The sequence below is a fragment of the Zonotrichia albicollis genome, chromosome 2 (genome assembly GCF_047830755.1).
Source record: "Zonotrichia albicollis isolate bZonAlb1 chromosome 2, bZonAlb1.hap1, whole genome shotgun sequence".
NCBI classification, from domain to species: Eukaryota; Metazoa; Chordata; class Aves; order Passeriformes; family Passerellidae; genus Zonotrichia; species Zonotrichia albicollis.
The window spans coordinates 66,280,389-66,304,168 of NC_133820.1; the positions used below are offsets into that span (position 1 = coordinate 66,280,389).

The window sequence follows — 23,780 nt, forward strand, 5'->3', positions numbered from 1 at the left end:
CCCCTCCTTTTTGTTGGCCTGTAATGGAAAATAGAAAATCATACCCCTGGACTTTTCACATCTTCCAATTAACTTTCAGTATGACCATGGGCAATTCAGGTGAGTGAAGATACAGAGGATTCATTGTAACATGTCCAATAGCCCATTACAACTTCAAACATGCATGAATGAAGATCTACAAAAGAAAATTAAACACTTCCTCAACTTCAAGAAAATGACAGCATCTTGCCTTATATTAACAGGACCAAAACATGCATATGGTTTACAATCCTGTTAACACATCTAATATAACCTGATTCCTGTCAGGCACATTGCCTTAATAGAGCCATAGAATAAAAATGAGACATTGTGTTTTGTCTAAATTTCTATTCTAAGGAACTCGTGCTCTTTGGTCAGGGAAATATCTTAGCAGTAGTAATTTAATTGAATTATGATTTTAAATGCTTACCTGTCCAAACCATATTACATTAAATTAACAGAGCAGCAAAAAAAAAGAAATTAAATCTGGGTTAATTTTCGTATTATAGTAATGGGATGTTAATTTATAATGACATTAAAAAGCAAATCACCTACAGCAAACACCACGAAGTTGTTGTTAATTGAGGTGGATTTTTTCCTGTTGGAAGGACTATATTGTGAGGTACTTTCAGGGCCAGATACAGCTCTGATCTAGGAGGGGGCCTGCAAAGGAGATACTCAAGTCCTTTCATGTCATGCTGCTCCTCTGGCTGGTGATAATGTTAACAGGACAGCCATATCATTTTCACCTTTCCTTGTAAGCCCAACCCTGACTTCTGACATCAGTTTGACAGTTGTGGTTTGGGGGGATTTTTTCCCCTTTTCTTTTTTCTTTTCTATTCACATTCTTCCATTTGTCTATAGAAATTGTGCATTTGATTGCCACACCCCTGATTAAAAAATACAATGTGAAAACTGATAATGCTGTATTTGTGGAAGGGCTGGCATGCAATTCCATGGATCTAAGCCCAATCCTGCAGGCTCTCCCCTAAGATCCAAAGCCACGCTGAATTTAATAGCAGATCATGACCATGTTTGCAAAATAAGAACACACACTGCATAGGCCTCTCTTTCTAGAGAAATCAGATTTGTATTTATAGCCTTTGTAATAGTCTCCATTTCTACATTTGGAATAAAAACAAAAACAAACCCCAAAGTTCAGTATTTTCAGCAAATCTCTAAGGAAACTCCCAACTAAATTATGCAAACCATCAAGTTTATGGCTATGGCTGTTAAACCCAGTTGCTGTCTAATTGTATTAGTGCTTTAGCTTGAGCTGTAGGAAAGGGACTGAGCCATAATATAATTGGATTTAAAATATAGTGTGTCCCATGTAGAGACCCTGGTCCTCTCCAAGACTGGATGATAGAGGGATTTGGATGTAAGCAAACAGGCTGTCATCACTTCTTCCTATACTGAAAAGCTAACTGCACATATAAAATTTTTCTTCCAGACTGACCCTGTTTTTGCCTTGCCACTTCATCCTGAATTCTTCCAGCCTTTAGTAAAAGGTACAGTCTTCCTTCTTCTCTGATTAAGCAATGGTGAGGGCTGGGGGTTTAGGGACTGTCTTTTCTGAAGCTTCACCAGCATGGGCTGCTGACCTCCATACCCTAAATGTAGGTACCAGCCCAGCCCCAGCTGTAGGATCTGTGAGATGTTCCTGGCAGTGACATCAATCACTATTCCAAGAGAAATTGGGCTCATTTCAAAAGCATCCTAAGCTGAAGGGTAGTCAGGGCATCATCTGAAATTTGGAACAAATAAAATCTCAGGTTTCTGTTAATCTGCACCCTGGAAAAAGGTCTAACTGGATTAAGAGTGTCCTAGCAGACGCCAACTGGCTTTAGTCTATGCTGCGTGGGACAAGCCTTCTCCCAGGCAAACTGCATCCATGCCACCTTGGCTCAGGATTTCCTGCAGGCCCCACATAACACATCTTGCCCTCAGGTGTCAGCATTATCCTGTGTAACATTTTCAGCTGAACCTTTCCAAAAAGTACAGACCAAGCCTGCAAACGATGTTTTTAAAGCAAGACTGTGAGGTCAGGTTTTATGCCCTGAGCTGCCTGTGGCGAGTCCAGACCCCCCTTTCTGGCACGAGGGCTTGGCAGCAAGTGTGACACAGCTCTCATGTACTTGGCTGGCCACCTGACCAGCTGTTGGTGGGTTTGAGATGAGGACAGCACTAAGGTCAGAGGGATGGGTGAGGCAGGATTCAGGAACTCGATGTGTACATCCTGAGCTATAATAATCCTTGAACCCATTTCTGTGGGTTGAAGCAACCTGAGTGTTTGTGTATTCACTGCCAATGGCATCACTTTTCTACTGTCCTCCTTTTCTTTCACATATGGCTTTCTGAAAGGACTGGATAAAATGAACAGTTTAACAGTTTTATTAAATTACTTTGGTTTATGTTAGTAGGATTGCCAGCATATGTCCCCTTTCTGAGTATTTTTAAGCTGGAGTGGGCAAGGCTCTGAAAAATACACATGAGAAATCATCAGAGTTAGCAGAAGAGATGTCTTCCTGTGAAAAATGGTGACACTGAGGGTTCTCAAAACCCTTTCAAAAGATCCATGGTTTTACCTCAGTGGCTTAAAGAAACCTTTCCCATTTAAATGTTCCCTAATTCTGTAAATGAGCAGTATTATTCATCTTAGGTCTGTCAGATAAAGAAAAAGAATGTACATATGAATTTAATCCCTCAGTTGGTTTACAACCTTACAACTCAGGCAGGAGAGTCACAAATCCATGTAGACATCCGAGTGCTGACTTTTGCATTTGGATTTCTGATTTAGTTGAAAATATATATAAAAAACCTGTGTAGCCAAACAGCTCCCTATTGGCTACACATCTGTACAGGCTCAAGAGCATTGTATATTTCTGCAAAGATCTGGAATAAATTGTGCTCAATGAATTGGCCCCTCGCATGCTTGTTTCAAACAGGAGACTCGGATGAACTCATGTGTCGTGGGAGCATCAATAACAAAACAATACCTCTTTGGTCAAATCTAGTGGGAGCTGCCATCATAAATATGGAAGATGGGGAGATGCAGAAATAAATAATTTTGGGGAGATGGAAATGTACTTACAGATCAATATTAGTGACTGCAAGCTACATTCAGCTTCTCAAGCATTAGTTTTACATTTTGAAAACTCCATGGTTACTCCGAAGAAAAGCACTTTCTGTGGTTGGGATTCATCTACCTAACTCAGCCATCTAGAAAAGAGGCACCTACTCTGGGCCACTCACATATATACATCCTTTATAGGGAGTTCTGTGAGAGTTTGACAACAGAATATGTCCCCATGTGAGATTGCCTCTTTTTCCATTGACAAAAGGGAAAATATACAGGACTCCATTTACAGTGGTACACTCAAGTTTTATCCAGCTAAAATTAGGAATCTACGGATGAATGTGTACTCACTTGGCCCATTGCCCAGCCCACATGCATAAGTGGCAAGTGTTCAGTACTGACAGCAGATTTATTAATGGTTCTGTTTATGTAACTTCATCCACACCCCACTCTGAAGTCCTTACTCAGCCCCTTTTGTTATACAAACAATGTCTTATCCTTTTTATTCACCTGACCCGACCTTGTTTCTTTAACAGTAGGATATTTGTATGCCATTCTTCTCCTGTGAACATAAACAGCTCTCTGTTTGCAATCACTAACTCTTAACCAACAGCCAGCCTCTCCTTCAGCTGCTCAGCTGAGCATTCACCCACAGAAACTGCTCATGTGTTGCTGTGCAGATCTCAAGCATGAAAGTTTGGTTTTCTTTCATGACTGGGATTTTTCGAGAGCAGGTAAAAACTGTGCACAGATTTATGGTTTCTGCTGTTCACCCAGCCTAATTTTTGGCTCTGCTTCAACCTCTTTCTCTTCCTGTTTTCCCAAGAACTTTTCCCCTTTCAAAGCCAGCCTCATTAATGCAAATTCAAAACTTTTCAGAGAACTCCCTCCCATCATTTTTAGCCAGCTCACATCCTCACTAGGAGCCTTACAGGTCTGTCCCTACCGAGCCAGGCTCCTTTCCAGGCCCCTCCGGTCAGAGTCAGTTCCTCCTCCACCACCTGATATCCTGTGTTCAGCACAAGCTCAAGTCTCTCAGGTCTTTTAAGCTCAGTTTCCTCCCCCTGGACTCTTTGCTGAATTTAGGTGACCCATAATGTTTCCCAGAAGGTCCAATTATAGTCACTTGCTGGTAACATGTTGAACATCCCTCAGCACATCTGCAAAGTGAACTATGGCTTGCACAGGTGAGACTGAGCCTGTAGCAACTCCCTTCCATGCCAAATAACATGCATTTAAACTTCCAGAAAAATGTAAACCATTCTCATGGCCCCTCTTCTAAAGACACAGAACTATATTTATTTGTGGTTTTTAATAAATAAATACCTAGTCCCACTTAGTACTGGCTAATATTAATATTTCTACTCTTAGATTAGTGTGGTGACAGCCTGATGAATACTGTAAATTGGCAAAAGGAAAGAAATCTCTGATATTCCATCACTGGTTCATGCCTCACAGCATTCCTCTCTATGCTGGCACAGCAGCCTCCCTATCTGCAAAATTAGCTTTTCTGGGGGGAGAATCCATCTGAAGTGTTTTTGCTGGGTAGGTTTAAATCTAGATCAGCTTCTCACTCCAGTTCTCTGCACAACTATGATGGAGGAGGTGATGCACAAGCAGGAATGTGAGACCAGATTGGGAGAAGGTAGGGCTGTGTCTTTCTGCATCAATGCCCCTCTATACTGACTTTCAGTGTCCATTGAATTGCAGCTTCCATTAGTTTACCTGATGTTGCACCTAAGGAAAATTACATCTCTTTCAGAGACGCAGAAAATTGTTAAAAATCATAGCATTCCATGGTGGAAACTGTTCTGAGAACAAAATAGTCACTTCAAGTAATTGCATTTTCTTTAATTCCTGTTAGACTTTACACCCTAGATTTTATGTGAAACTCTTAATGGTTTCAGAATTAAAAAAAAGAAAAAGTTTCTGTGACTTATGAACCATCAGTTAGTAATTAAAAAAAAGTGTATACAGCATATGAAACAGTTAATGCAGAATGATAAAGCTGTACTTCACTCATCCAGGACAAATAAGAACCTTTTCTTTACTCCAACATCAACATGTTTACCACTGGGCTGGAGGGAAGACAACACCCCTGGATATACTCTTAAGAATAAAGTTATTTTCACTTGCAGGAATTTTCATTACTTTTACCCTCACAAATACAGTACAGATGTGGATATTAGGAAAAAGCATCTGAAAAGTCATAAAACTGCTACTCATTTTATCATGCACTTCTATATGATTACACTGTCTTTAGCTACAGCAGTGCATTAGTCAGCTGTGCTCAGCACTGACACATCACAGATGAACCACTCTGCGCTGCTCCTGTGGTGCTCTAAAGCTGATAAAACTCAGCAGCTGTTATTTTCACTGGCTCATGCAGCACATAGTGGGTGTTCTGGTCACTTTATAAATATCACCTTTACACTTCCAAATGCTTATAAGCACATTCATTTCTAACAGAGTATCTCCACTTAGGTGCAATGTGTATTTAGTTGGTGTTATATAAAAAGGCCGGTTCTGAGGGCAAAATGTCTCCCCAGAATGACACATAAGAGACTGAAAATATTTTTGTGTTTGTATCCTAGAAACACACACCTAAGTCTGGTCGAGTGCTCCCCACAGGAAGAGCCACAGGGGTGGGAGAGGCTGCAGCACCCAGCTGCTGTGCCTGGCCTTGGCTGCAGAGCCAGACCCCAGGGCTGAGCAGCAGAGCCGGCCACGGGGGCAGTACTCAGCACACTAGGGCTGAGCCACCCGTGCTCATTCAGCTGTTCATGGATTTGTGAGTGAGCTGGGCTGACTCCATGCTTTCAGGAGAAGGGACAATCCCAGCTGGCCTTCTGTGGGGACACTAGTCTCTAGCAGGGCAAGGGGAAGAACCTGAAAGGAGCACTAGGCAAAAGAGAGCTGCAAAATGCTGTCTGCCAAGGAGAAGGATTGACTATTGACTTGACCTTTTCAGTACAAGACAGATATGCTATAAGGGAGCCAAGCTAAAAACAAACATGGAGTGATTCCTCAAGAAACCAGTGGGCATGACTTTGTTGCCAAAAGACATTGTGTCTGCACAGGTTTAGAGGGACACGGGGCAGGCACTTGGAAAGGGATCTACTGTGAGTTACTAAACAGGAGAAACTGTCACAGGCACCAGAAAATACCTCTAGATGAGAAAGGTCAGAGACTGTGGAAACACTTTACAGCTTACTTGCCTCTTCTCATTCATCAACAAGCATCACAATGAGGACACTGTTTGTCTTTTCCCCCAGGGGAGATCACAAATGTGGTCCCCCATTGCCACAATTTAGGGAGATGAGTTGCCTGTTTTGGGGACACCTGCAAGATGAGTGCAACCAAAATGGTAGGGATGAGCCTGATCCAGGGAAAACACTGAGGGAAAACACACTTCCTGTGACTCAGGGAGTCAGAATGTGGGCTCGAGTTACTCTGATCTAACAGAGTAACTCAACAAGTAAATCAACATCCAGCCAAAGCAATGGACAAGTAGATGGCAGAAATTATGCTCAAAGCCATGTTCCTGAAAGCCTCTGCTTGTTTTTGCATAAGCATTTTACTGGGTCTGTGAAATTCTCTGGAGCATCTGTAATTGCTCAGCACCTGGCTCATGCCTAAGCTCTGTTAATATGCACTGGGCAGGTGTTTCTCCGGGTGGATACCTGCATGCTTATCTCCAAGGGCAGTTGCACAGCAGCAAAGCAATGCCCAGCACCTCCACGCTGGGCAGCAGCAGTTCCACCCCTCTGTGTAATGGTGGTGGGGAAGGGAAGGGAAGGGAAGGGAAGGGAAGGGAAGGGAAGGGAAGGGAAGGCAAGGCAAGGCAAGGCAAGGCAAGGCAAGGCAAGGCAAGGCAAGGCAAGGCAAGGCAAGGCAAGGGAAAGAATTAGGACAACCTAATCAAGTCCAAATCAGAACTGCAGAATTCTGGGAGGACATGTAGCACATTTCCTGGAAACAAGATCTCTCCTGAGCATAAGTATTCCCTAAGGTCCTGCATCCCCAAGGCCATACCACCAGAACTGTAATGTGCAAAGAGCAGCAGCAACAACCAACAGCAGTGCAGAACCCAACCATTCCTGCTAAATACTACTATCACCAGCTGGGGAACAAAGGCTTACTGACTCTCAGCCACTCAAGCTTTTTTAAAATTAGTATCAGGTTGGACTGGGCTTTGGAGCCATCTGCTACAAAATCTCAGCCTTCCCTCCCTGCCACACAGTCCAGACACTCAAGGGCAGGGAGAGCATCCCAAATCCATGCCACCAAACGCCCCAGCACTATGTCTGCAAGGCCTCAGAGTCCCGATACCTTCAGTGCATGCCAACCCAAACAAGCAGCAGTGAGCAGGGCGCAGGTGGGGGAAATGGGCTCCTCCCCATGTGCCAATGGAAAAGGAGTGGCACATGGCACCAGCCCAGCAGCCCCTCCTTGTCCAAGAGGCACAGAGCAGGGACAGCACGCTGCTGCAGGTGCAGGAAAGCCACGGAGTTTGAGTCTCCCCGCAGATTTCCTATGCTCCTTCTAAAGTCACAGTATTTTAATTGATATTTCTTATGAGAATTCAACAGGTGCAACATAAATCCCATGGATTGTGCTGAATCCCACAAAATCTTGACTTTCATTTTGGAAGGGCAGGGGGAGAAGAGGAGTTTTCTTGCTCTTTGGGTTTTTAGCCTTGAGCTACATGAGACAGAAAAAATGCTGTATTTGCTCAAAGTGCTGCCAGATTAAAATAAGCAGCTATTCATCTTATTTTTCTGAAAGGATGGTTAAGTCATTGAGAAAAAATCATTGAATGTAGAAATACTTACAGTTGTAGCACAGGTACAGAGGGGAAAAGCTTGGCTGTTCCCTTTATGTCCTGGAGTGGGGAGCAAACGCTCCTAGGTCCACTTCTGCCCCTTCAGGCATGCACAGCAATGCAGATGGAACAGCAGCAGTGCCAGGAAGAACCTCAGGGCTTATGGACACACAACTGGAACCCTGCTAAAACCAGTCAGCTGGCCCATTCTGCCAAGGTTTTAGTTGTGAGGCGAGAGGTGCTAGTGGTAACAAAGGTGGATGTCACCGCATATGATTTCTTTAGCATGAAGCCAGGATATATCTCCTCTTGGTTTACTCTCTACTTCACCAATTGCTCAGTATCTGCAGGACTCCACATGGTACACAGATAAAAAAGGAGCAGATGGGGAGGCAGATGTTGGAAATAAAGACACACTTTCGCCTCTCATTTCTGCAGTTGGCCTTGTATAGTACTTCTTACGCAAACTCCTGATGCAAGTTTGTTAGATGGTTTGAAGATTTTTAGGTTTCTGTACTAAAAAAGGTATTATAAAAATGTTAATCCTGCCCAAGACTTTAGACCACCTAGGAAGATCATGCTTCTAGAACTTAGGAAGAGATCAAGCTGATGATAAACTGTAAATGTGCCTGTTTTTTCCCCTACTCCTGTACCTGTTCTTCACTATCTAGCACATTTGCACTTTGGTCTGAGCGCCTGATGTGGGTCCTGCATGCATGCCAGGCCAGTCTGATAGTCCTCAAGAGGAAGGAACAGATATCCATCTGCTGACAGATGTTTATCAACTGATAGATGAGGTTTACATCTTTAGAAAAACAACTGTTTTCTTCTAACATCAACACTAATGCTCAGCACCACAACAACAGCAACAGTAAAACTGCTGGCAGTAGTAATATAATGGTAACATTGATAATAATAATGGCAAGCTGTACTGAAAACATACTGAAGACTATTAAATCCTATAACACTGATTTCACTTAGTGTGTGATTTTAAAGCAGAAATAAAAAATTAGCCAGAAAGGACAATTTCTCATTTCTCTTCATTGTATATAGCAGAGGGGAAGAAATTATGCTTTTTCCTCCCCCCACAAAAATCTGAGATTATAAACTATGTGTTCAGAGACCATTTTTTGGTTTCACAGCTAAGACCAAAAAGTTTATAATCTAGGCCTGATTTTGGAAGAAACGGTGACAATAAATCCCATCTCTACAGAGCAGGAGAAACACCAGCACTTCTCCAGTGGGAATTATTATGAGAAATTCTGCTGAGTGATTGAAGCAATGTAGTTTGGAGGGGGGGAGCATATCTAAAGGGACTGGGACCTGGCACTTCCCTCTTAACTTCCCCCTATCAAAGCAGATTTATCTACATTTATGAAAAACACAATGCTGAGAGAATGTTATCTAAAGTTTAACTAGGGAGTGTAAGGAAAGTTTAAATAAAAGTCTTTCAAGGAAAAATAATGAGCAGAATTACACCAGAAATAGTTGCTGTATGGATAAGGCAAAACATTTGACAAGAAAAACATCTCTGAGACGAAAGCACAAGGGTAGAGCTATTATAGCCTCAGAGGCCTTTTCCCTCAGACTTCTTATTTTATAACATATTTCTAAAACACAACACCCACAACTGTTTTTCTTCATCTATCAAAGCATAAAATTGCCAGTCCTTTGACCTAACTTAAATGAAGGAAGTAGCAATGTTAGGTTTAATTAAAAACAGCAAATATTTGTACAGCTGTCCTTGGTTTCACAGCACAGAAATAGGTTTAGCATCAAATCTTACAGTTCTAAGTCCTCTGGGAACTATATACAAAAACATATAGGATCCTTCTGGCTGACTTGCTAAAGCCAAAAATAAGGTTTTTTTGAGTTATTTCAGGTGGGGCTCATTCAACCTTCCCATTTCCAACCCACTGTTTTCTTACTTGAGACTTTTTTTTTCCATGCTCCAAACGTGATACTCTCAGCTTGACAGGTTTGGATGCATTTGATGCATTTTGAGGTTGTGAATAATAATAATAGTAATAAAACTGGAGGTAGTCTGAGAAGTTTTGGCTCATCATCAACCTTTCTGATGGAAACCCTGATGGCCAGACCCATCTGGGCATTTCCAGGTCTCTCTGCCTCTCCATGCGGGTGTCACTGGGAGGTACCTGGCATGGGATGCAGGAGTATCAACCAGATCCATCCCCAAAACTAGGAGAGGTGTGGAATGAGGGACTTTGCTCCTGGCCCTCGCTCTCATTTTAAATTACACACTGAAACACCCTGTAAAATCCTTTGGCACCGAGGTTTACAATGCAGCCTTTGGAAGCTGAGTCCATGTGCCACTTATCCCCTTGACTGGGCCAGCCAGGGCAAGCCCACTCCCAGCAGGGACCATGGCAGGATTTACACTGCCTTGTGCTGGAGGCTTGGCAACCCCAAGCTCTGGATTCTCCTGCCTGTTCCTCCCAGGGACCTGCAGCTTTCAGCCTGCCAGGGGGTGTTGGAGAGGCAGGTGGGGAGGTGGCTACCCAGCACAGAGCCAGAGGTAAGAGGGGAGAAGGAGACAAAGGGCCAAACTGGGTTAAAAACTGCTCACCCAGGTCTGGAGCAGGAAGAGAGACGGGAACGCTGATGGCTGGTTTGGGTGCTCTGCCTCCGTCAGATACCAGGCAGGGCCTCTCCTCCTCCTCTGGGCTCTGCAGCCCCCCAAATTCCCCATGGCCCCCACAGGCTTCCCACACCCAAACCTCCAGCACCAGCAGGTCTGGCCCAGCTTGCACAGACCAGGAGAGGACGGGAAGGTCTCCAAGCATGGTGGGGCTCAGGGGCTGGAAGGGGAGAGAAAAGTTCTGGGGAAGAGCCCTAAGGAAGGAGAAGAGAGTGGAAACCTACCTCTCAGCCCTGGCCAGGGGTCTGGCCCAGCCAAGGCTGGAGAGATGTGAAACACTTCAAGAGATGGCTCTGCATGGCAAGATGTCCCCATTAACAGAACTAACTTCCCTTCTTCTACATGTAGAACATCTCCTGTTTCCTCTCCTACAGGGGAATCCTCTTCCTCCTCACCCAAGCCTAAGTAAGAGAGAGACAAAAAGTACACTGATTTTGGGTTTCTGACAGAATGGCAGTGGACTGCACTCATAATTGCACATGCTGGGTCTTGCCATGTGAACTGCAAGAGTTTCAATTACAGTAATTTTCAGTTAAGTAATTTAAGTCTAAAACTCGTAAAACAGAAAGCTACTTGACAGTTAAGTGCAGTTGCATCACAGGAGTTCAGGGGATAAAAAAAGCTTTTTTGGCAGAATGAAGGCTTACTTACATGCTCAGTAGCCTGGAAAGATTATTTAGAGCTTTTTCAGAAGCCAGTTTCATATGTCTAAATTTCTAGAAATGCACATAAAGTCTTAAACTGTGAAGGTATTCTGCAGTCCTCAAGGAGCCAAAAAGCAACACAAGATGCAGAGTTGTAACCTGCAAGTGGAATATGGCTGACCCACAGAGCTCAGAATTGTTCAAAACTAACACACAATATATCCAGCATAAGAGGTGAAATGAACATATGCTTGGAAAAATCCTCAGTTTTCCAATAAATAAAATTGTTATGCATATTAGCCCAGGAAGAAGTCTAAGAAAAAGCCTAGGTATGGGCTTGCAATTCATGGGTTTGGTTGTCCAAGTCCATTATCTCTCCAATGTCTGGTCCCCAGTCAGTTTACGTTGGCATTGCCCAAAAGGTTTTTACCTTATTATATCTTGGGTATACCATGTAGAACAAGGTGGCAGTTCGTGTCCAATGTTTAGCACCAAAGGTGCATCCCACAGAAACACCATCAGTAGTAGACACAAATTGCTGGGCTAAGTGAACTAAAACTAGAATTTGCTTTTGCTTTTATGCCAACTTTCCTAGTAAAGATCAGTACAATGTGAGAAATTGGGACATACTGAAGCAGCAAAGACATAACCACTTTAAAGTCTCATCTCATGGATGAACATTTGTGAATGAAGTTTTGCTATGTCTTTTTGTTTCTCAGTATCTGGGTGATGAACTTGACATATTGCAGGATGCTCTTTTCATGTGTATTGTGTCCAGTTTTGTGATTGTTCATTATTCATTAAAAATTAAATCCAAGCTATCTCAAATCAAGATACAACTCCCTCATAAGCTTAGTTATCAAAAATCAGTAGCACCTTTAAACATTTGGATCCAACTATTTTCAGTGTCTAGGAAGATCCACCTGAGAGTCCACTAGAAATAAATATGTGCTGAGGTGGAAAGGATGATACTGGAAACTAAAGAGTATGTTAAAATATGTTAAATGTGTTAAAAAAACCCATCAAATTAAATAGTCAGACAAAACTCTCAAAAATGAGACAATAGTGACAGATTGGAGTTCTGCAACACTAATTTTCCAGTAACTTCTTAGTTGCTCATAACTTAAAATAAACAAGGCTAATGACATTTGGATTTTGCTAGCTTGATGAAATACAGCCATCTCAATTAAGGTTTTATTTTCTTCCTCTTCTTTCCCAGAACAGCTTTAATATGTACTTGCATGAAAGCATAAGTTTAGATACCACTGAGACTGGTTTACTTTGGGTTCTGATTTTTGTACTCTATTTGAAGCTAAGTTAGGTTCTATTTTCCCATTGTTATCAACTGTTGAGCCCTGGGACTTTCCATCCCAATCCTTCTTCAGTGACAGTACATACATTCTACAACAGGTTTCCTCAAACATTATGTCACAAGTAACTAACACCTTTAATTACAAGTAATTTCACTGCTGCAGATTTTAATTCGACATAAATTGTATGCAAGGGATCCATTTCTATTAAAACCTGTTTGTAAATTCCAATGAACAAGCACTTAAAGGTAAGCACTGAGATGATGAACTGGCTGAAGTCCTTTCAAAATGACAGCCCTTGGTAACATGTTCCTCCACTCATTGTTTTTGAAGGAAAGCTCCAGGTTTATGGCTCAGAGACACTCACTCATGGTAGGAGTCAGTATTTGATACTTCTCATTTATTGCTACAGTTACCTCTCTTTCAGGTACTTCTTGGGAAACCTGATTTTCCTGTTATCCCTTTGTTTTGAGGTCGTTCCTTTTTTCCCCCTAATTAGTTGGTTTAGCAGCTGAACTGATTCAAAAAATCACTCTATAAAATAGTCCCAAAACACAGACACAGTCCTGAAGTATAAAATCAAGGAATGGGGAGAACATACTGAAAATAACTCATCCTCTGTAGGTACTGACAACAACATTTGTGCTGCACCCTGGTGCACATTACAGTGCCTCAGCAATTAAAAGGCAGGTGTTAATTTCTGATGAAAAGTGACACCCTCACAACAACTGGGTGCAAACTTTGCTATTGACAGCAAGTGTGTTGTTACTGAGTTTGCAGTACAACAGTAGAGATGGCTTAGCCAAAGGGGAGATGGGAGATGGGGAAGGACAAGGGGTCCCTCTCCCCCATCCTGGGACCCCAGTGACCCCTTCACCTCGCTGGCTTCCCAGCTGATTGCTGGCATCACACTCACAAATGAACTCCTCGTGTCTCCTGCCCCCACAAAGGCACCCTGTATTAATGCCCGTGCTGTCTCTCTCCTATAATTACACACTGCTAAGGTGAACAGAACAGCCTCTTTTAAAAATAGATTCTGTATTTTAAGCAGCAATATGAGTGCTTTTGAAAAGGAAAAATACAAGGTATAAAAGCTTCCCAAAATAGCAGCATGTGGCTTGCCCTGGCTGTGCTCAGGTGCAGTTATGCATTACTCCAGGTTTTTGATAACATCCTGTCTCTTGCACTGAAGTTGCACCAAGGGTTGTGAGGGTGGCTCTAAATCAGAAATGTGTAGTGGATAGGACTGGGCCAATCTCAATGGCAGCCAGAAGGGAATGGAACATATAAATCACGCCAAGGTAAAATAGCCATCCCAATTGCAAAACAGTCATGGTGTTTTCTTTAAGGGGGAAAAGAAAATAGTGTCCTTAAAAGGTGCCAGATTGGCAGAGAGGGATAATAAAAAGCCTTCTGACTGTGCAAGTTTCTCCTTCCCCTGTGCTATGGTGCTGCTGCTCTGCCCAGCACAAAGAAAGATCAGGGCAGAAGGCTCAGCACTCCTAGACAAAAGGAGCAGCATTGCCAGACACACACATCCACCTGTAGTTCCCTTGCCCTGGATCTTCCATCCGGGTGAAACAGTGCAGTTGCTGTGAAATCAGCCCAGTAGCCCTTAGTTTGTACCGAGAGTGAGTCACTTCACCAAGACTCCAGCGATGGCAGAGGCAGCTCTGCCAGGCTCCTTGCAGGCTGGCAGGCAGGCAGGGGGCAGAGCATTGCCTCTGCCAAGTCTGCCACAGCAGTGTCAGACACAGGCTTTGTTTTCCTGCTGGAGACAGATCCATCCCTAGGGAGCAAAACAGAACCCTCAAGTTCACTGAAGGCCAAACAGCAGCACGTCATCAGGCATTGCTGGCTTTGGCCAGGGGCGACCTGAAGACCTGAAGACATGGAGATGTCCTCAGATCAGCAAGGGCTGGTGCAGCCAGGCAGCTGTGCCAGCTGCTCACATAGCAGAAGCCCAGGGCTTTCCACCCAGGGGATGTGCCCATTTTGGTGGTGAATATAGAAACGGTGGCAGTTGCAGGATGACATTTCTAATGGTAGTTAATAAGCTTGTTTTCTGGTTGCTGATTTCCTGCCACAAATCAGAGACTGGTTCTCAGTACCAAACTAACTCATTCTTTCTTATGCAGGAGATCTGATGACTGATTCATAAATAATGGCATCGGGTTGGTGGAAACGAGATAAATTGCTTTCATTAAAATTCACATAAAACAGAAGCAGAGTCCCTGCTTGCCACCACAGATTGAACAAATGTGCCAACATGCACGTTTTTCATTTTGCAGTCACTGATAATATGAAGTTGTTCCTGGACCCAATAGCTTTGAATGTTCATTTTTTAAAGTAATTAATATGAAGAGTGATGCTGGAAAAAATTGCTTCACCCTCCATAAAGTTATTTCAAGCTGTAGGCATCAATACTCATTTGTGTGGCCATTTTTTTTTTTTTCTTGAATACTGACAAATGAACAATTTGAACTTTTCCAAGTGAGGATATGCTTCCAAGATCTTTCTGGAAGCTCAGAGGAAATACGCTTAGGTGATTCCATTTTATTAATATAATAGTCCTGCACTCTGCATGAATCTGCACCTGCTGTGTTAGAAAAAGGCTTTCCAGTTACAAACTGCAGAACAAACTACATGAGGGGCTTGGGGGCCTTCTTTTTTCCACAGGAACAGTAACTTCACAAGAAATTATTAAAAACTTCACCATTCTCAGTGGTATATGTCTTAGGAGATATCTTCCAAACGCAAACTTTTTAGAAAACAGATGCTGAGAGACGAATACAGACTTGAAGTGGAGTTTATCTGTCTCATGATGCTTCCTGAGGACTGAGCTGCTCAAACCATGTTTCCCTTTAGGATCATCACAGAGAAAGAGGCACTCCAGATTCAGTTCATCCTACAGCACCCATCTAGGCTGGGTCACATAAACAATTCCTATTGCTCCCCCATGCAGAGCATCTGGGAAAAAGTTTCAGCTTAGACTTTCATGTACCCAAGGAATGCTACAGGAATAATTTTCTAAAATGGCCATTTTATTCCTCCAGCAGTTGAGCTATGCTGAGAGTTTATATTGGAAAAATATAAAATAGGTCAGTGGGGGTGGTAGTCCTGAATTACCAGAAATGGACATCAGGAGCTCTGGCACTCCAGCCATGACTCCCAGATTTTGGCTCGCCTGTCATGAAGAGGATCCAGCACCTGGACCAGGGCACCACCACTACCACTCTGCCTTCAGTGGAAATTCTGTCTACCAGGACACATGGAGATTAAGAAAAAATGTTGAGGATTGGCAGCAGGCCTGGGTCTAAAATCTGAATGTGCTGAAGAAAAAGGCAGCTGTCTGTAATAGCCAGCTGCAGGGATCTCTTTGATGGGTCAGGTTGGCATCTCTGAATAAAACAAAAGATGGAAGAAAGCTGTTTGTGTCTCCTCCAAGGAAGCCTTTATAAAAGTGACTTCTTCATAAATGCAGACCAAGCTGGTGGATAATATCAATTTTATGTTAAGGTTCAAAAATAAAAGCTGGGCCATCAGAAACATCCTGAAACTTCAGCCTACCACTGAATGACAACTGCATGAAACAGACCCAGAGCAGTGGAAAATTTTAAGCCGTAAATTAGCCTTGAAACTAGTAGGCCATGTTGTTTTTATTCTGGGGGAGGTTCTTTATTAACTCATCTGTCTAAACATATGGATCTTGACAAATGAAAGCTGCAGGGAGGATCGGCTCCTGTCCTGCAATTGAAAACACTTAAAATTAAATTACTGCAAATATTCCTGTTACCCTCTCTTAAATGGCAAAGTACCACAGGAGCTGTTGCCCTCTATCAGTTCAGCTCACAAGGGGCCTATTTCCTGAAGCTAAAATGGAAAGAATTTTTTAGTCTGAAACTTTTTCTTCAGTTAGTTACTGCCCAATCTTACTGAAAGGAGATAAATAAGTTCAGTTTTTGTTCTCTGTCATGTATCCTAACTCTCCCATGTGCTGGACACCTGCAAAAGCTAGCAAAGCCAGCTTGTTTACTTAGTGCAATTTATTTGACCTTTTAATATATTTGAGTAAGGATTTTATATCTAAGGCAATTTACAGAACAGATTTGAAAGGTGACCTTCAAAGGAAACATCAAAATCTTTCTGAAAAAGGAAACTTTGGAAATATATGTGAAAAAGGCTGCTTTTCAGCTAAGCTCCTGACTCAGGACTCCCTGGCTTTTTGGCACAGGGACATACCAGAGCAGTGAGTTCACCTTGCCTACAGCAGACCTACAAGTGCCACCATACAATACCAAAGGGCCCAAGACAGGCTTTGGATGGCCAGTTACAGAGCTGCCATAACAAATGCCTTCTATCTGCTGGCTCGGGCAGTCACTCAGCACTGGTTTTGATGTTAAATTGCATTTTAATCCTTAACTGCAAATCCTCTTTGCTTTTATGAACCTGGGATTGTCCAGGTCAAATGGAGCTCTTTTAGGGAGGGATGGGAGCAGACAGAGGCAAAAGGGAATGTTTTCCTTTAGTCATTGTATAAATGGGCACTGCCTTACAGTACCCACAAACCTATGGTGGCTGAGGTCAGTGGCGGGGAGAAGGCTGCCCATGCCACAGGCAAGGTCCTACACCCAGCAGCACTACGCATCCTTAGGGAAAAACTGGCTCCACCTGGCTTTTAGTTCTGAACACAGAAGTCAAGGGGTTCCATGAGCTTCAACACACAATGTTAGTTTGACTGCATAAAGGAATGCATTTATCCCATGCAGAGCGCTTCCCCATCACTGGCAGCTTTTAGGGCAGCGCTTTCCATGCTTCAGGCCATGCCACCTCTGGGGGACTGAGAAGCCTTCAGAATTAGTTCTGGTGTGCAATGGGCAGAGCTGTTGACTTGCCCTGCCTCACTGGTGATCCCATTCACATCACAGATGAGGAACGTCGCATGGAAGTGATGCTTCAGCAAGGGCTGCTGTCACAAAGTCCCCTCAGGAACCATTGAGACACCTCTGGATGTAACATTGCCCTGAGGTCCTACCGATGCCTGATAGGGTAGAGTGAATTAAATTGCTTGAGGGCAGATGCAAAAAGTCTGTCTTGCAGAAATAAATTTTTTAAAAAAGTAATTGTTGAGGCCTGGAGAGGTAGGTGCCCACTGATACTGAGAAGGTGCAATTGCTATCTAGGACTTCTTGCCAAGACATTTTGCAGTGGTTATTTAATGGTTACATACATTTATCTCAAACCTGAAGATCTTTCACACTAAATCAGAAAACATGCATAATTAGGAAATTTCTGCTTAGAAAATCATGCCTAGAATGCTTGTGGAGCGGTATTTTCCCCTCATTTCTTTTTGCTAGTTCTTTTAGGATAGCATTGAGTTAAGAAACATCTGTAGTCATACGGCTTTACAAAGAGAGGGACAACAATTTGAGAAAGACTTACTTGAAGCTCACCAGTGTTTGAAGACCATCAATGAGAAACTCATTTGTTCATTGGCAGTTTTTCCCTCAGATTCTTATATTCCAGTCTGATCTGCTCTGAGACAAATCCTGCAAGATCCCCTGGCAATGTGAGGGAGCAGGCAGCTTGCCCAAGAAACAAGCAAAGCTTATGAGCTGTAACGCTCCTATAAAAATCACAGATACCTTGAAAGGTGAATCCTGGAGATTTCACTGTAGTGAGAGCTCCTGCTGACTTTACATCAGTGAAGATTTCCCAGAGGAAATGGTGTTCCTGCAAAGTAGTGAATAGCCTTCTCATATCAAACTCATACCAAAATCATGTTATTAGGAGCTGGGAATGTCTCCAGAAGTTGCTCTGGAGGAGCAAGAATTCATTCTTAAATAATAAGGTCTTGAAATGAATACAGAAATGTCGAGGCTGAGAAGACAACCATCAGAAATCTCTCTGTTTTCATCACAGCTCAGGAAAATGTGTTTTCAAGTAATTCTTTATTGAGTGAACACTTGAGAGAGACAGAGAAAACAGTGCTTAAGTATGGACTCTTTCATGAGAAGGTATACAGCCTGATTATGTTGTAAATAAAGACAGTCTGCTAGACTTTTACTGAATTTTACCGTAATAAGCCAACTAGCCAATGGAGAGGTGTAAGTGCAGTATCCTCTGTTGAGAAAAGAAAAAAAAAAGACAAAGAAAAAGAAGAAGAAAAATATGTGGGCCCAGTGGGATCAATCACTTTAAAGCAATAAAAGGTTTTGGTAGATGATCCAGTGGTGGTGACTGGAAAGCAAAGCAGAAGAGGCATTAACATGGTGAAGCAAAGGTAATTATAAACTGAGGTGAAACATTCATGAAGATTGCTTTGCAGAGCTTTCTCAGCCCCGTGACTGCACAGAAAGCAGACAGCATAAAACTCTGCTCTTCTACTGCCAAATCAGGATGGTTTATGAAGTCACTTACTTCTGTCAAACAGCTGCAGCTGTAATGCTGAGAAGAGACATTCTCCCCCCCTTTCCCTTTCTGCAATAAGATTTAATGTCTGTGTGATTGCTGAGCAGGAATAAGGGCTTGTAAAATTATTTTTTAAGAGATAAATTAGGCTCCTTTTAACTGTGATTTGGGTAGTAGGTGAGGGAATTTTGTTGAATATGAAATAGAAAAGTATCTCTTTCCATTGGCTGGAGGAGTAAATTTCCACATGTGATTTTTAATTTTTTTTTTTAATTTGTTAACATGTGATCAGGAACACCATCAGCTGAATATTTTCCAAATGTGGTTCCATACTCTGATCGATTTGCCATATTTTATGTTCACACTTTAAATGTTACACTGGTTTCATTCTCCCAACTACAATTAAGGCTACCTCAAAAAAAACTTACTCATTGGTTCTTGGTGTGAACGCACACAGCTGCTCTGGGTTGAAATTTTGTATGGGATGTCTTAGCTTAGGAGTTATTTGGAAATAGTAAAAAAGTGCCATGAAGGTCCAGCCAGCACTAGATACCTGCTTTCTTTTTTCAAGTGTGACTCTGTCCCTGAAGGGAAGAGGGAAAAGGGCTCTGCTAGGAGCACAACACGGTGGTGTTTGCTGAAATGTTGTGATCTCCAGGGCAACGCTGAGCATAACAGCAGGCAGCAAATAAACAGAGGGAATGCACACAAAGGTGTTATACACATTCCTACTCTGGTCTCTAGCGAGCATGCACCCACTGTTGGTGGCACCACCCATCATAGGGAAGGACAGAAAGCTGAAGAACTTCTCTGAAAGGGGAATTTTGGCTCTTTTTCTAATGGTATCCTCTTGGAGGGGAGACACGAAGGCAGCAGAGAGGCTGGGGGAGGAAACCTGTGAGGAGGCAGCTGCAGCTGCAGCCCTGAGATTGCCCCACTTTGCAGAGCACAAAGTGGTGCCACCAGACGTACACACTTTGGTGTGACAGCCACCCGCTGGAGCACAGGCCCCTGCTGCCCCAGCTGCAAGGGACTGTTTTGCTATTTCCCACCATTTAGGCTTTTTACAGTTGTTTCTATTAGTTCACTCCATCTGCTCTCACACACAAAAAATACCCCATTATAAGGCCTGAGTTTCAGTTCCTTCAGCAATGCATTAGCCTCAAGCACAAATGGTTTTATCTCCAGTTTAATTAAAAAGTCATTTAAAAGAAAAGCTTCCCCAAATAATCTCTATATCCTCACTTGTAGGCGGCTCAGTGTGTTGAAATCCTGGTCTGAAGATCAATAGGAAGATCCCATTGACATCACCAGGGCCAGAATCTCAGCTATGCTGTCCAGGTCAAAGCTCACTTCATCAGTGTTGCTAACAGGGTTGGCACCAGGAAAATTCTGAAAATAAACAAACAAACTAACCCCTGGCTGATTTGAACTCTGTCAGGTCGCATTCATGTGTACAGAAAACTAATGAGGAAATTGCAGAGGAGTGAAAGTATTTGGCAGACAATTTTCTCCTCAAGCTTCCTAGAAACTAGCAAGTCCAGCCATAGTTCCACCAAATTGGACAGGTTCCCTTCTGGATGGCTCAAGGCTTCCAGAGATTTCTAGCTGAAGAAACACAAAGTCCAGAGACTTGGAGGAAATTTAGGCCTTCTGAATATCACTCTTCACGTCTTCGTACAAGAACTAGTGTTTATGCTGAAAATTTCCAGAACTCTTTCTTTTCCAAACATTCCCACTTAAAATGAATATTTTGATTCATGGTCATTTAAAAAGAAAACATTGTTAAATTCTTTGAAATTCTGGCTAGAAATCCAAGAATCCCTTGGGAATTCATCTTGCATCAGAATATACAGCACAGGTTTTCAATTCCTCTCCCTGTCCTCGAGATGACGGTGCAAGGGAATGGGAGGGCAATGGGTTCTGAGGCCCTGAGTCTGCAAACACTTTGGGTATGGTTTCATGCCTCAAAGTGCTCACATTACTGTGGTTTAATAAGTTACTACCCATCAGCTGAGCTGTGGCAACTGCCTGTGCACATACAATTAGCTCACCCTAATTGCAAAATGTGCAACTCACCCGCTTTCAGGAGATGTGTGCAGCTGCACATTTATCTCAAGTTACCCCTTGGCACGTTTGCTGCGCAAGGTCCCGTTTCATTGTGCCTTAATTGAGATGAGGAGTGCTAGAAGAGAGGAGCATCCAACATACCCCTGGGGTGGGCATTCACAGCTCTCCTGGTCTGGGATGTGCCCCTGGGGTGGGCAATCACAGCTCTCCTGGCCTCGTGGCCTCAGCAGGCTGGCAGTGCCCTGCCAGGGTGAGCAGCCCTTGAGCCAGGGTGTAAGCTGCTCTCTGCAGTGCCTTGTGTTTGCTATGCAGCTGGTGAAATTTAGAGCATCTGAGAGAAGAGCCTACATTCTGCCTCCCTGCCCTCGACACGTGCAAAGGGACCTGCTGTCACCAGCTCAAGTGCCACACACACAGTGCTGCTACACCTAAAAAAGCTCAGATTTTAATGCTAGGACATTCCACTTTGGGTTCAGAAGGAGAACAAACACTGCTTGCACTTCTTTTATTCCATCTACCCACCCCAACATCACACACCGAAGCACCTTTGATTCAGAGCTCTCTGTATGCACCTTTTCTGCGGTGCTTTCCAAATGACACCACCCAGTTCAGCACAAGTGCTTGTGCCTATGATCCACAAAATCAGCCTCTTTGCCTGGTTATGTATTTACATGTCCTGCTACCAGGTTTTTGATGAAACAGCTTCCTTCTCCTTACCAGTCCTTTTGGGCTTGGATGACTCAAATCCTTGCCCACGTGAGCAGCCCTTGCTTGAGCACACACTCTGTTGTTTCAGCTGGATCTTCCTACAGCAGCATCTAAAGGATCAGGATGTTTCCCACCAGCATGCAGGGTTTCAAACATGAGATACCCCGCTACAGCAGGGAACTAGTGAATAAGAAACTGAACCAGCCAGGAAACCCTGAGCATGAATGTATCAACAATTCCATCTGATAAAAGTAACCCTCTATTGTATTCTGCACATGAGGCTCAGCTTAATAAATGAGGCAAAGTAGTCCAGGAAAATAGAAAACTTAAATAGTAATGCAACAAAAATGTACATATACACCTTCTCATGGCATATGGAGAACTACTTGGATTTTGTTTCCAAAATCTAGGATGAAATTTGAAAACTGAAAAAAAGAAAGTAGAAAAAAATTTTTATGATTTTTCACATGCATATTTTTTCTTAAATAAATCTCATGCTAGCTGCCCTGCATTTTCTTTTAGCTACTTGAAGCATTTTGAGATTTATACCAGAAAAGAAGACTGGAACCCTTTTTTCCAGAAGGTGTTGGTTTTACTCTGACCAGTCTTACCATTTAGGTAACCTTTCCATACCTCTGTAGCACATTTCATCTGTCATTCACCTTTGAGTAACACACCTGAGCTCATGAATCCCTGCTCTGAGATTGCTTTAGCCTTCCAAACTCCTGACCAGATTCAAAGAAGCAGAGCTCCTTGTTTGTCAAACATTAAAGTATATTTCCTTCACCGTCAACTTCAAATACTCAGTGTCAGACCAAATGTGCAATATCTGACAGGTGCCCACAGCTAGAAATAGAGGGTTTTTTATAAATTTTAAGCTGAATATTGCATGCTTAAGGGTGACTGTCACTTTGAACCTCACCAGACAGTTCAGAGGTTGCTAAATCTGTGTTATGTGCAGACTTGCAGATGCTAAGAAAATGTCACATAAAGAATCTAAAACTTCCTTAGGAAAAACTTCTTTAGGAAAACTGATTTTATAATTGCATCACACCACAGAATGTTCTGGTTTCTTCTTTAGCCATGTTTGTGGTCATTAGAGAAGGTCAGTGTACAACAAGCGCTGTAAAAGGCAGTGCCACCAAACCAGCAAAGGAAGGAAAGAGTTGTCAAAGTTTGGTATTTTGCCAGTCCATCAATACGTCCCTTTTGGACAGGCATAATGTGAAAGTTTTTAATTCCAGACCCTTTGCCTGGAGGCTACTGCTGAGTGTGCACCACAGACAGAGAGCTTACCCAGGACAGAGAGCGTTTCCCGAAGGAGCATCCCTGTGACCTTCAGTGCCTGCCACACGGTCGCTCTGCGGAGGAGGAGCTGTGGCACACAGAGACGGCAGCCGAGAGACGCTGCCCTCGCTGGGCACAGCCGCAGGGCACCCCAGCTGCCACAGGCCTTTGCCATCCCTCCCACGGGCAGGACAAGGCCAGGCCTGGGCTCAGCCTCCAGATGGGAATGGACAACCCGGGAGAGGTAGAGACAGGAATACTGGGGCTTTAGCAACAAGCTTTGCACGTTGCTGCCCAGCTCTGCATATCGTGCTGCGTAACTCCAGTGCCTGGTGCAACCTTGCTTGCCCGGAATAACACCAGCAGGAACTGGTGAGAGATCCTGGCCAGCGCCCTCCGGGGTGCCTCTGGCACCGGGATGCGCAGGCGGGCGCGGCTCCCGGGTGACAGACTAGGGCTGCATCGATGTTTATCAGCGATCGCCATGCCGGCCCTGCTCCGGCCGGGCCCCGCAGCGCCCTCAGCGCCCCCGACTTGCCCTTCCCGCGGCCGCCAGCGGGTGGCGCTGCCGAGTCACCGACGGGGCGCGGCGGGGGCTGCGCGGAAGCGGAGCGGGAACGCACCGGGAGCGGGAACGGAGCCGGGAATGCACCGGGAGCGGAGAGGGAACGGAGCGGGAGCGGAGCGGGAGCCGGGTCTGGCGCGGCGGCCCCCCCGTCGTGGGTGGCGGGAGGCGGCGGAGAAGGTGAGAAACTGGGCGCGGAGCGGG

The 23,780-nt window shown here is 43.7% G+C and overlaps 1 protein-coding gene and 1 long non-coding RNA gene across 6 annotated transcripts in view; one reads left to right on the plus strand and one right to left on the minus strand.

Moving 5' to 3' along the window:
- The window catches only part of LOC141728210 (uncharacterized), a 584,197-nt gene that overhangs the window by 360,076 nt on the left and 200,341 nt on the right, over positions 1–23,780 (minus strand). The gene's annotated exons all lie outside the window — the stretch shown is intronic.
- Positions 22,762–23,780, plus strand: part of LOC102073346 (uncharacterized) — a 33,162-nt gene continuing 32,143 nt past the window's right edge. Inside the window, exon 1 of one of the 5 annotated variants that reach the window (XR_012579028.1) lies at positions 22,762–23,756. Coding sequence is in view for 4 of the 5 variants with exons in the window: in XM_014264014.3 (XP_014119489.3) it covers positions 23,430–23,756 (327 nt within the window). In the remaining variant the exon portion in view is untranslated. The remainder of the gene's footprint in view (positions 23,757–23,780) is intronic. The other 4 variants (XM_014264014.3, XM_014264016.3, XM_074535404.1 and 1 more) reach the window with 4 other exon arrangements.